General features: G+C 43.3%; 1 protein-coding gene across 1 annotated transcript; it reads right to left on the bottom strand.

Annotated features, from left to right (window-relative positions):
• Nucleotides 1–1,783: 1,783 nt before the first annotated feature.
• F7 (coagulation factor VII) lies at nt 1,784–10,604 on the bottom strand. The gene is made up of 8 exons (XM_083855795.1): nt 10,501–10,604; nt 8,154–8,314; nt 7,560–7,584; nt 7,355–7,468; nt 6,279–6,419; nt 3,641–3,747; nt 3,007–3,127; nt 1,784–2,816 (listed from the first exon to the last, which is right to left on the bottom strand). The coding sequence occupies exons 1-8, from the start codon at nt 10,568–10,570 to the stop codon at nt 2,275–2,277; spliced, it is 1,281 nt and encodes a 426-aa protein (XP_083711921.1). The 5' UTR covers nt 10,571–10,604; the 3' UTR covers nt 1,784–2,274.
• Between the last annotated feature and the right edge of the window lie 1,444 nt (nt 10,605–12,048).

Raw genomic sequence — 12,048 nt, 5'->3', positions numbered from 1 at the left:
CGGGCGGGACACACGGACGGGACGGACGGAACCGACGGGACGGACGGGAGCCGCAGTCTTCACCCCCTCGGGCGGGGTGAGACTGGAGCCGCGTTGCTTCACCCTGCCCAGAAATAGCGGAAGCGCCGGGACAGGGTGACAGCCGTGGGATTTCTCAGTCGGGGCGTGAGGCTGCCCTTCTTACTGGTGTTTATTTTTTTAAAGCCCAAGGCAGTGGGGGGGGTGGGGTGGGGTGGGGTGGGGTGGGGGTGTTTTGGTTTTAATTACACGTTTTACTCTGGAGGAAGGGAGGTGAATGTTCCCCTCGATAAGCTGGCGGGGCTCCCCAGCCCCCAGCCCTGGCTGCTCCAGCCCCGCGTCCCTCCACAGCCCGCACGGAGCTCTTGGCCCCGCGCTTTGCGGCGGTGACCGCGGCCGGGCGCTCGCCACAAACTGGCCTCAGTCTCTCCTGTCTTGAGGGGAGTTCACAGAGCGCTGCCGAGGGCCACGTCTTCGGGGCTTCCAGAGCCAGCCATCAGGTCTCCTTCATCTTCTTGGCTTTCCTAAGCAGCCTGGTATATTAAAATATATAATCTATACCTAGATTTGTTGTGAAAAAGTCGTTTTGTGCGGCAGTTATTAGTACTGATTTTTTTTTTTCAGCATTTTAGCCTTGTTTCTGCAACGTAATTTGTTTATAAATTCAGTATTTTCAGTATTGTTCAGTATTTTCACTGGAATGTTACAGAGGAGAAATCATCTTGTGGATCACGGAAAACTCAAACTATTCTACCTTGAGAGGTCATCAGGGATGATTTTACAGTGCCAAGGGCCTCATCTAAATGAAAATGAGCCTTTATTTTCTGATCACTAGTTACAGTCACCTTTATCCTTGAGAGTGGACTCTCTTTAGGAGTAAGGAGAACCTTAGTGCATGTATATATTATATACTGTAACAGCTTTTGTTTTTCAGGTCTCTGAAATTTGCTGCCTTTCCTAGTTCATTTCACTACCTAAATGAACAGTAAAACTTCCTTCTCTGTTGGTAAAACAGGTTATAGGATGTTCAGTATTGCATGGTATATGTACCATACAATGACGATGTTTTCCCCTAATAAAAGAGTATGATCAATTGTGTCCTACTTGCTGATCAGCTTTTGTGATTGAGTTGATATTCTGCATTATTTGAACAATCTAGGGTGTAAATTCTGCATGAGATAGTTAAACTGTTTTCCAATTTCCTAGTTTGGTTTTATCCTCCTCACCTTTTCAATGTTTTCATGCTAAGGTTAGAAAGTACGTTTTTGAAGTGTATGTTTTCAGAGAGTTTCAGGTTTTATCATTTATGCCTTAAGACTTTAGTTAATAGTCTTTGGTCAGGATTTTCCAGAGGGGTAGACAATTATCCTGTTCTGGTTTTAGATCTCAGGATAGAGAGTACAAATGAGATTATACTGGACAACTGATAAATATTCCCTTTCACTTGTGCTCTTTGTATTCACAAGCATAATACCGAGGCAAAGATAAGATTAAATCAGTGGTATTCTTTACCACTCATAAATATAGGGTTAAATATTGCACTTATTGGCCTTACAGCAATAATCCTTGGTGCAAGAAGATTTAAATCAAGTTTTTATAGCAGACCTGTAAATATGGAATCAACCTTTTCCCAGATTTCTTCTCCTGGAGAGTGTCTGCAGTTCCTCCCCTTCAAATCTGCCTGCTGCTACTGTGACTGTGAAGGAAAGCTGCTTTAAAATAAGCTAAAAGAAACACCTCTTCTATTTTTGTTTCTGCTATTTCATCATTCTGTTACAGGATCCATAGCATAGGAAGTTATGAAAGCCAGAAGCATAAATGGTTCAAAGGAGATTGCACACAATTATGGACAACACATGCATTCATGACTGTTCAATATAATGCAAAGGCTCAGGAAGTCTGTACTTCACTGATTACTAGAAGTTGAGAGAGTAGCTGGAGGAAGGTCTGCATGATGTGTTGCTGACAGTCTTTCTTTCTGCATCTAGCTTTGACCTTTAGCAGAAATGGATGCAGAACAGGAGGGACATTGTGTCTGATTTGTTATGATTGCTCTCTGCCTGCTTGACAAGACACACATATTTATAAACAACAAAAGAGGGAAGTTGTTTTATGTTTTCAAGTAGACCTTAGGCTTACTTCAAATTTTTGATAGTGTTGTGGGTATGGCACAGATAATGAAGGAATCCTTCAGTGGGAAAATAGTACAGAGGGACTGGGGGCAATAACACAACCTGGAAATGCTGTGGCTCAACATCATTCGTCCATGTGCTTCCTCAACCAGTCGATGTATTTGGATACCCTTGTGTAAACCCCATAGCTGCCTTCAACAGCACAGCCCTTTCCCCAGCTGACAATCCCAGTCAGAAACCAAGTGTTCTTGTACTGTGTAGCATGAGGACCACCACTGTCTCCCTTGCAGGAGTCCTTAGCCCCAGACAGGTCTCCTGCACAGAACATATTCTCTGTAATATTTAAATCGGTCTCCTTTTCACATTCTTGTGTCTTTACACGTGGCAAATCAACTCTCATCAGAACAGAAGAAGCGGCACCTCCATCTATTAGGCGTCCCCATCCACTTACTGTGGAGAACTTGATGGTGGAAAGTTCATACACAGCAAACCTTTTCTCAGGCAAACATATTGGCACCACATAGTCAGTGAGATTCACTGGAGTTTCCAGGTTCAGGAGGGCAATATCGTTGTTGACGTGCCCATTTCTGTATTCTTCATGAACAATCATCCTGGCAACTCCCCTTTCTTGCTCAGTTTTCTCGTCAACGTTTATTTTGTGTTCACCTGGAAAAGTTATTAATCACAGGTCATGTCAGGTAGCTCCTTGATTCCTTGGAAGTGTGAGGATATAGGGTGTTTCTAGTCTGACACCGCTAAGGACAATTACCTTGTACTGTCAAAGCCTTCTACTCTGATTTTATCGGGATGAGAAGCTGCCATCACCTTGGTAAGATGAGGAGGGGAAGATACATACCCAGTCTCACCCGAAGCTGTTTAGGGTGAGTATGCTCCAAACAGTGAGCTGCAGTCACCACCCACTGTGGGGAAAGCAGGGTGCCCCCACACTTTTCTTTCTGATCTTGAATTATAAGGGCCTGCCAACATAAAGCAAATTTATGTCTTATATCAAATGGGCTTGACATGAATCTCAGTAAAAATGGATTTCATATTGCTTCTTTCTGTCCCTTTATGCAACTGTGTTTGACAGTAACACACTGTCTGCATGGAGAACTTAGCAGGGGAGGTTTTCTTCTGGATATTTTCTTCATCTTGTAGTATGGACTCTGCATATTACAGCCAGAGTATATCCCTGGAAGCAGCAACTGAAATTCTTGCTGGCAGTAAAGTTAAGGACTAAGGGGTTAGGAGATAAGAGACAGCTGTGCTACCACTCTACTCCTATGAAACCAGGTACTACAGAACAAGTCTCAGGTGACTAAGTGAAATGGGTGGATCTGCTGGCTATGGATGAAGAAGGAATTTAGTTATCAAGACACGGCACTTTTTTAAAATTTTTAACATCATAGATTTGAAGCAATGAATTTATTGCAGTGATTTCATGAGGAAAATTTAAAAATTAAAGCTGTGAAAGATTTTTGAAAACTCACTTGCCATGGACATTCACCATGAGGGCAGATTAAACCACCTACTATTCTCCCACGTACAGTTGAATTTTTTTTTGCCAGCACTGGTATTTTTCCACATGGGTATCTCACTGGAAAAAAAAGAGAACAAAAACCCAAAATCCAATACAACAAAAGGCAGCAAGTGGGATTTTATTGTACTGAATTCACAGCAAAATGTGTAATGTCTTCAGTCAGCTGAAAAACTGATTTCTAGTCTAGGAGCATGGATTCTCAAAAATAATGTAAAGGAGCTCAGCAGGTAAGTAGTCTTTTTTTTGTTGTTTGGAAACAGCCAGAAATGCTCTTACAATTAGAGTTCAGTCCCTTACAGCATCACTGACATGGAGTCACCTACCACAGGTCTTTGCAAACAATAAACCTGCTTAAGATACACACCAACACAATGAAGTAGGCTGCAGGCTGGAGCACAGAAGTGACCCTGACAAGCTCTGTAGTCTATACTTTTTCCTTCTCCCTGCTGACTTTAAGTCAGTTGTACCAAGTGCACAACATCCACGGCAGGGTGAGACAGAGACTTAATAGTGGGGTGTACATCTTGCCATTCTTTGTTTGAGCAGAGCCAGAGATGTCCCAAGAGCAGACACTGCCTTCAGGTGTGCCTCTCCCAGACAACTTTATTTGCATGTGTCCAAAGCATGCTGGATTCTTCCAGACTGCACATCTCTGTTTTGCCTGAGCCAGCATGTGAAGACTGGCAATAAAGAGAACCAAATCCTGACTGAACTTGCAGTTAAGCTGTAGTGCAGAGGAAGTCTTGGTGTTTTCAGTACAGCCCTTCATCCAACAGAGTTTTCCTGTAAAGGAAAAGGCCTACCCTTGGGCGTGCCTGTGTGCCATGTGTCTGTGCTGTAACACCATCCTTTCTGTCTGGCAATCACTTCACTCTGTAATAACACTGTGAGGAGGAGTGCTCTTTTTCTGCTTCTGTGGGAGCCAGGGTGCTATATAGTCTCTGCTGAGCTTTATGCAGCATCTCCATGGAGCTGTAAGTACTTCAGCTGACATGAAGACATCATGGTTTTACATGTACACAAGGTATGGAGAAACAGGGCTAGCTTTTTGGTGGCAGCTGGTGAAACATTCAACAGGCATAACACCCATAGTCTCTAATGTTGTGTGTAGGGCAACACAAATTTGGGCCATGGTGGGAGATGACAGAGGGACAGTGAGGAGACTGTCAGCCTGGCAGTTACACAGTGTTTTCTACTTGCAACACATGGTCAGTTCTATGGCTATTTTGGTCCCCAAGAAGCAAGCAGCAACAAATACATCTTCATTGCAGGGAAAGATGCACTGAAAAGCCAGTAAGGAATTTTGAATTCTTTGTTCTCAGCTTTTAACAAAAGCAGCTTTCCCATCACATGGTATTGCAGAATCTATTAATAAGGGATAAACATTAGTAGACATTTTTTTCTAATGAAATTCTGCTGTTGAGAGCTAGGTTGTCATTACCAGCTCTCTGCATGAGTGCTCCAGTAAAGTGTGTGTAGGGCACCATCCCTCAGAATTACTTTGCATGCTCCCTGTGGTTCTGTCCATTATGTTGTTACGTTCATATCCCCAGGGGTCTCCTTTTCTCTCTAATAAAGTAATTCAAGTAGGCATCTGCAAAAGAGTCAGGTGCCAGCTTATGTATTGGCAAAAAGATTAACTTGCACTACCCTAGTCCCAGTTGAAATTTACCTTGCTAGATGAAAGAAATATCTAACCATAGTGTCTATGGGAATACCAAAAGTGTATTATTCCTAGCAATTAGGAAAAGAAGAGAGGAAGGAAGGAAGGAAGGAAGGAAGGAAGGAAGGAAGGAAGGAAGGAAGGAAGGAAGGAAGGAAGGAAGGAAGGAAGGAAGGAAGGAAGGAAGGAAGGAAGGAAGGAAGGAAGGAAGGAAGGAAGGAAGGAAGGAAGGAAGGAAGGAAGGAAGGAAGGAAGGAAAAAGAATAACTGTTTTTTTTCTTTGGTTTTTATAGGCCTCTTCCTCTCTTGATTCCTGTGCTGAAATAAGTATAGTAATAAAATCTAGTCACAATTTCAGACTGGAGAGACAACAGTAAAACAAATCTGCCCCCAAAATATTGTCCTACTATGAGTGTAAGCTAATACAAAAAAAAGACTTTTTTTTGGGACCAAAGCCCCTCCATTCACCAGATACCTCTCAGCCTGATCCCAAATCCCTGACCACCTACTGCCTTGCTTTATTTAGATCACCTGGTGAGGAGTGAGGAGGTTGTCTCCACTGCTCAGTTCCTTTCTACTTGACTAGTGGTGAGTGTGCTCTCAAAGGAAGAGAAGGATTCAGCTCCCTCCTAGCTCTGAGCAGGTGGGATGATCAAACTTGAATTTCCCACATTCCAGAGGAGTGGACCTCTGGGGCCAGGAAGAAATCCAAAAGGATCTCTGCTTGGTGATCATGCTGACAACTGCTTTTCTGGGGTGGCTAACTTGCACTTGAATGCAAATGTACAGTTTGGGACTTTGCCCATGGAGAAGAGGTGAGGAGCTGGTATCTGAGGGTTATGCATTGCATGTCCTGACATGTACACTTTGAAAACTTTTCTTCCAGAGCTGGCCTAGACTTAGCATCAGGTTGGTGGTGTCTTACCTTGAGGGATGCAGGACACGCCATCACTCGCTAAAGTGTAATCATCATCACAGAAGCACAGTCGTATTTTGGACTGCTTGTCAGTACAGTACTGTTCACAGCCACCATTGTCAAAAATGCACTTCAGTTTGTCAGCCACAGCTGAAGTCAGAGAAAGAGCCTTTAGGATTCAAAACTTGGATTTTTGTGATTAACATTGATAACTTGCAATTGGAATGTTGTCAGGAAAGCAAGGCAGGCAAAAATATTTCTGTGATTCATGCAGAGCAACTTCATCAAAAGCACCTTCCCTCAAAAGCTAAGTAGGCCTGGATCTCCAGGGATTAGGGAAGAATAAGCTTTGCTTAAGAAATATATATACCTAAAATTAAATCAATCAGCATTTATACAGTACTCGAGCTGTCTCAAGAATGGTGATATTGTAATTGTGTGGTAACCATCGTAAAACATGACTGAAAAATTACTTGGTTACTGCGTGGGATTGTAATTCTGTCTGTAATTTTGCTATTTAGTAGGAGGATGCTCTGGGATGACTGTTGAGACTGCTGCCTAGCCCTTGTCCAGACTCTGCATGTTCTGAGGATGTAATACTCAATATTCAGTGTCCTCTGAAATCAGTGGAAAGGTCTGTGTTAACTTCATAAACCACTGGATCCTTCCCTTTGGGCTTTGTACCATGCATATACAGTGTAGATCTCACTTACTGCATGGAGCTTCTAAGTCAAAATACTTCAGCACTTGAGTAGGAAATAATTCCTCCTTTTCTCTCAGATGGTACACAAATGAATTTTTTCTTTTTTTATCACAAAGTCATTATAGGGCAACAAGTATCTTGCTGCCTTGCAGTGCCTGACTGCTGTCTGGTTAGATCCATCACTTAACACCAAAAGTGGTATGAGCAGTAGCTGTCACAGCTAGAATGATGCAGGATCACAGAATCATAGAATATCCCAGTTGGAAGGGACCAATGAGGATCACCAAATCCAAAATTATAATGACTACTACTGTTCATCTCAATGCCTTACATTTGGATTGATAATGGCATTCTTATTTTGTTAAGTTATGCCCCAGCTGACCTTTTTCACAGCTTTTCCCCTCGTATTCGATGGGACAGCGGCAAACATAATCCTGAAACTGGTCATCACAAATCCCGCCATTCTGACAGGGGTTGGAGTCACACTGGTTAGGGTCTGTAAAACATTCAGTGTCAGTCCAGCTCACACAAAGAGCTGCAGCAGTGGGAGTGTTCCACAGCTGCTAGAACATCCTGAATGATCATACCGGAATAGGTGAGCCAGAACTCTTCCTGGAAAAAAAAGATGTGAGATTTTATTAAAGAAGAATCAACTCAAGTCTTACAGCCCTTGTTGCATAGGATGGGTTACAGTCAGTCACTGTGATGCTGGTTCTGTCTTTATGGTTTGTGACAGTTAATATCCATAAAACATTCTATTTTCTAGATTGTACATTATTTCCATATGCTAATAGAGAAGGGCCTTGTTTAACACACATAAATGGGTCATAAATGGGTCAGTAAGTTCCCTATTGCTAACGTGGGATTGATTTAAAAAAATGTTGCACAATACAATAATTTAAAATATTGTCAGGGCAAGCATTACTGGGGGTTTGGGGAGATGTCTTAGAGAGCATCCATTTTCCCACCATCCCCTAGGTGGTTATTGCGTGGGATTGCCCATGCAGTGTGCCCTCCTGCAACTCATTGCTGCTGTGTACCCCCATATATAGAAAAGAAAAATGCAAACAGCAGGACACCAAGGGTTTTTTTAACTCTGGTGGTTTAAAGTGTCAAAGCACACCCTTGTGCAGGGAGAGTCCTTATGACAGTGAGTGCTCACCCAGCCCTGTGTTACTTACTGTCCTCTCAACATCACCGTAAATCTCTCTTGCTTCCTCATAGGAACACCTTTCTTCTATGCATTCTCGCTCTAGTGACCCCAGTTTTATCTCTTCAAAGAAGCTGTTGGCTCGTCTTTTTCTTTGCAAAACATTGCTTGCCTCTTCCTGCTTTAGAAAGACTGAAAAACAGCAGCACGTTCTGTTTGTCATAAAGCTGCACTTGCCAGACAGAGAGGATTGGGGGGCGGGGGGGCGGGGGGGGGGGCGGGGGATGAATTCCCCTGAAAGCTTCTCCTTTCTCTGGCCTGCCTCACAGGTAAAGTGACAACACAGGGATTTTAGAGATCCCAGAGCTTAGGAGAAGATGGTGTGTTACAACGGGGGGGTGGGGGGTATGTGTGTGTGTGTTGTATGCATGTCAGTGATTCCTAAAGAACTGTGCATGTCATAGGCTTCTTAACAGAAACTTCTTTGCAGCAGTTTCTTACAGCTGTAACAGCTGGACAGCCTGTGTCACTTTATCAAACACAGGTGTACATGGTAAAAGCTGATTTTTCTGTATTTGATACAGTCAGCCACAGTGACAGGTGGACCAGTCATGCCTTCACCCACAGTCACATGTTATGTCACACCCCTCAACTTGTTGGACCTGAGGAAGGGATTTATCTCACCACTAGTAGACCACAAGTTACAAACCACTGCTTTAATATATTATCTTTAATTTCCTTCTGTGAAAAAAGGTTATGTTAAGGTACACAGGAAGACTGGACAATGCTGACTGCATTTCCTAGTGGAACCTGTGAATCGCTCCTAGCTCTTGTCATCACCACAGACTACAGCCATGGAGGGGTCTTCTTGTGTGTCTCTACCATGCTTTGGAAAGATATTGGGTACATAGATTTGATAGCAGGCATCAGCAGAGCTCATTTCATGTATCAACTTGCCACTGGCAGAAGTATGCACTGGAAACACTAAAGTCATTGTTACCATGCTGACCTGCTCCTCAGCCTCAGGATATAAGCACATCACACAACTGTGCTCTCCCAGTATAATTCAGGATAAGAAGTCCAAATGCTGGTGTGTAATTTTGCTTCATGTACTACACAGAAAAGGTCTTGAAATGAATATTTTTTTCTCTTTGTTTTGCCTCCTTTATGTCAGTAGGGGAGCTTCTGGATCTTCATGACAGCTTACATTTCAGCACTTTAACTATTCAACTTCTACTTGTGGGTAGATTTGGGGATTGAGGTTGATGCATATCTCCTGCCTTTCCTCAGGACATTCTCTCCAAAAGAGTGGGAGTTATCTTTTACCTGCTGAAAAGGCCCTGAGAGATGCTGAAAGACAGACTCATGCATGTCATCACTAGTATAAAATCATATATGCTGAGGGGGTTTATTCCAGTCTGAAGTGATGTGAGATTTCTCCATAAACATTTGTATCTAGTTAAGGATATTTGCTGAATTACATGCAGAATAATGGTAATTTTCATCTGTATTTCAAAATTATTTAGAAGAATAAAGTATTGTGCACTGAATTTATCCCTGGGTGCTTCCATAAGCATTTGGTCATCATAGGAACGTCAGATAGGTCTTTCTGCCATGATTTCAGTCAGGCTGTCTGCATTTGATATAGCTTTCCTTAAAGGCTTTTAATTACCCTTATACTGCTGGTAAATGGCACATGTTTCAGTGCATGGGCACAGACTGTGACAGAGGAGCCTGCCTGAGCACATGGCTGGGGATGAACACATGGCTTGGGACGTCCATGTACTCATTTCGGCATTATTCACTTATTTGCATTGGATCACTTGTGATGTTTTTACCTATTTTTCCACTTTTCCTTGCTGCAATAAACAAGACCTAGTCAATGGCTAATGTGGAATCTGAGAGCACTGGATCTGCTTTATTAATATGGGAGCTGGTTTTTGGACATATACTGAGCAACCAAAGAGCTACCTCTTCTCTGCCTTCTACTGGAACAGGGTGGATCCTCCCCGCTTTAATTACTAATCAGCTGAATGACAGGCTATTGATGCTTTGCTTTGAAAAATGTCCCAGTTCTGCTTGAAATAACAGTAAACCCCTGTTCCATTCTTCGTGTAGACAGCTGGGGGTTTGCCTGCTGTCTGTGCACCAAGATAACAAATTAATTTAGCAGTCTAGAGGTGCTTTTCCTTAGTTGGCGGAACAAGTGCATAGATCCATTGCTGAGAGTAAATTAGAGCTTTAAAATAACACACAGGCACAGCAGGAGACAGGACAAACATGCAACAGTGCTCAAAACTTGCAGTGGAAACAATCTCAGTAACAGGAAAGAGGTCCATTGCCAGTAAACATAATTACAGCTATATCCTACAACATACCTGCATCCAGGGAAAGAGGGATCAGTAGCAGAAAGCAGAGAAATTGAGCCACATACTGCCTGGAAATCATGATGAACCCTGTGAGCCAGTGTTCTGGTAGTGTATTGACATTTCAACAAGGACTGTTTGGCCAAAGGGCTCAGCTTCAAATGCTTGGAGCCAGAGGAGGGGCCAGCAAGTCATGGAAACAGCAAAAGATCCATGACAGCCTGGCGAGCTGACCAGAAAGGCACATGCAAATCCTGCAATGTGCCCTTTTCACAGAAGCAGGGAGCTTGGTTTTGAAGTGTGCTCTCCTGACCTATGCAAAAGCTATGCTGGTTACACAGGGTGCTGCCTTGGGCCTCCATTTTCCATTTACCACACCTTTTCCATGAGAAACACGAATGCCGTGATCCTGAATCCATAGGACAGGCAGTAACTTGGCCACATAGCACCACATGCAGAGAGCAGTGGTGTGATATTTATCTTGCATCAGCAGTCAAAATATGGCCTTGCAACGCTTTGGAGTATGATTGTACCACTGGCATCTATTCCCATTTTTCTATCACCAGTTGAAACTCGGCACTTCTGCCTGAATTTGCTTGGAGACACTAATTAACTAGCAAGAGACACCCTACACTGGTTCTCTCCATCTTTGCTGCCAGACCCATGTGGCCTACACAGGTTATACCAGCTGGAAGTGGCACTGCGCTGATCCATGTTGTACTTCACTAGGAACTACTGGGGCTTGAGGGGCCACTCTGCAGACAATGCTTTATCTGGAACATAAGCAGTCCTCTGATTTAATGGAAATCAATTAATGGCATCAGACTGGAGAGCTGACAACATTCTAGGGGAAATATTTACTTAAGATAGCAGCAAGGTAAAGAGCATGTTTGTCTATGAGAAGTGAAGCATTAGATGAAGGCTGGAGTGTTTTCCAGGCTTCCTGCATGGAAAGGAAGGAGGGTTAGCCCTGCTGCATCTGAATGCTACAGAAAAGGAAATCAACAGCTGGCTTTTTACTTTGTGCTAATGCTTAACAAAACTCCTTGCAGAAGTTGTGATTGTTTAGGAAAGTCAGGCTCCTGGCTGTTGTTTCCATGCAGTCCTGTTGTTTAGGGGCAGTACACGCAGCTGGATTTTCTGCTTTGAAATCACTTTCCCAGGAGGCGGTATCCAGGCACTTCTCTGGATCACAGCCTGGCTAATTCCCAGCAGGCCAGTTCCTGGGATGGCTGGCAACAGATGGCATGTCCTGTCCAGGCAGAGGAAGGAAGACAGTTACCAAAATGCAAAAGAAGTTACAGCAGCCCTCTGCTGCTTTTTGGGAACCCTCTCCATACCTCTCAGCCTGCCAACACAGCCCTTACTCCTTGTTCATTTGTCTGCGGCAGTAAGTTGAAAATAGCAAGTGCATGTTCGGATTAGCAAGACCAAAACTATGCTTGAAAATTTCTTTTTATTTCATCTTCTTGAGAATGATCTAGCTCCATCTATCTGCATGAGCCATGCAGATCAGAGAATGAAGTTGTGCCTCCTCTGCCTGAGGCCAGCCTCAAAGAG

Source organism: Zosterops lateralis (genome assembly GCF_965231275.1).
Source record: "Zosterops lateralis genome assembly, chromosome: 2".
Taxonomy (NCBI): Eukaryota; Metazoa; Chordata; class Aves; order Passeriformes; family Zosteropidae; genus Zosterops; species Zosterops lateralis.
Note: the sequence above shows the minus strand (reverse complement) of the source record. Positions and strands in the feature narration are given on the sequence as shown.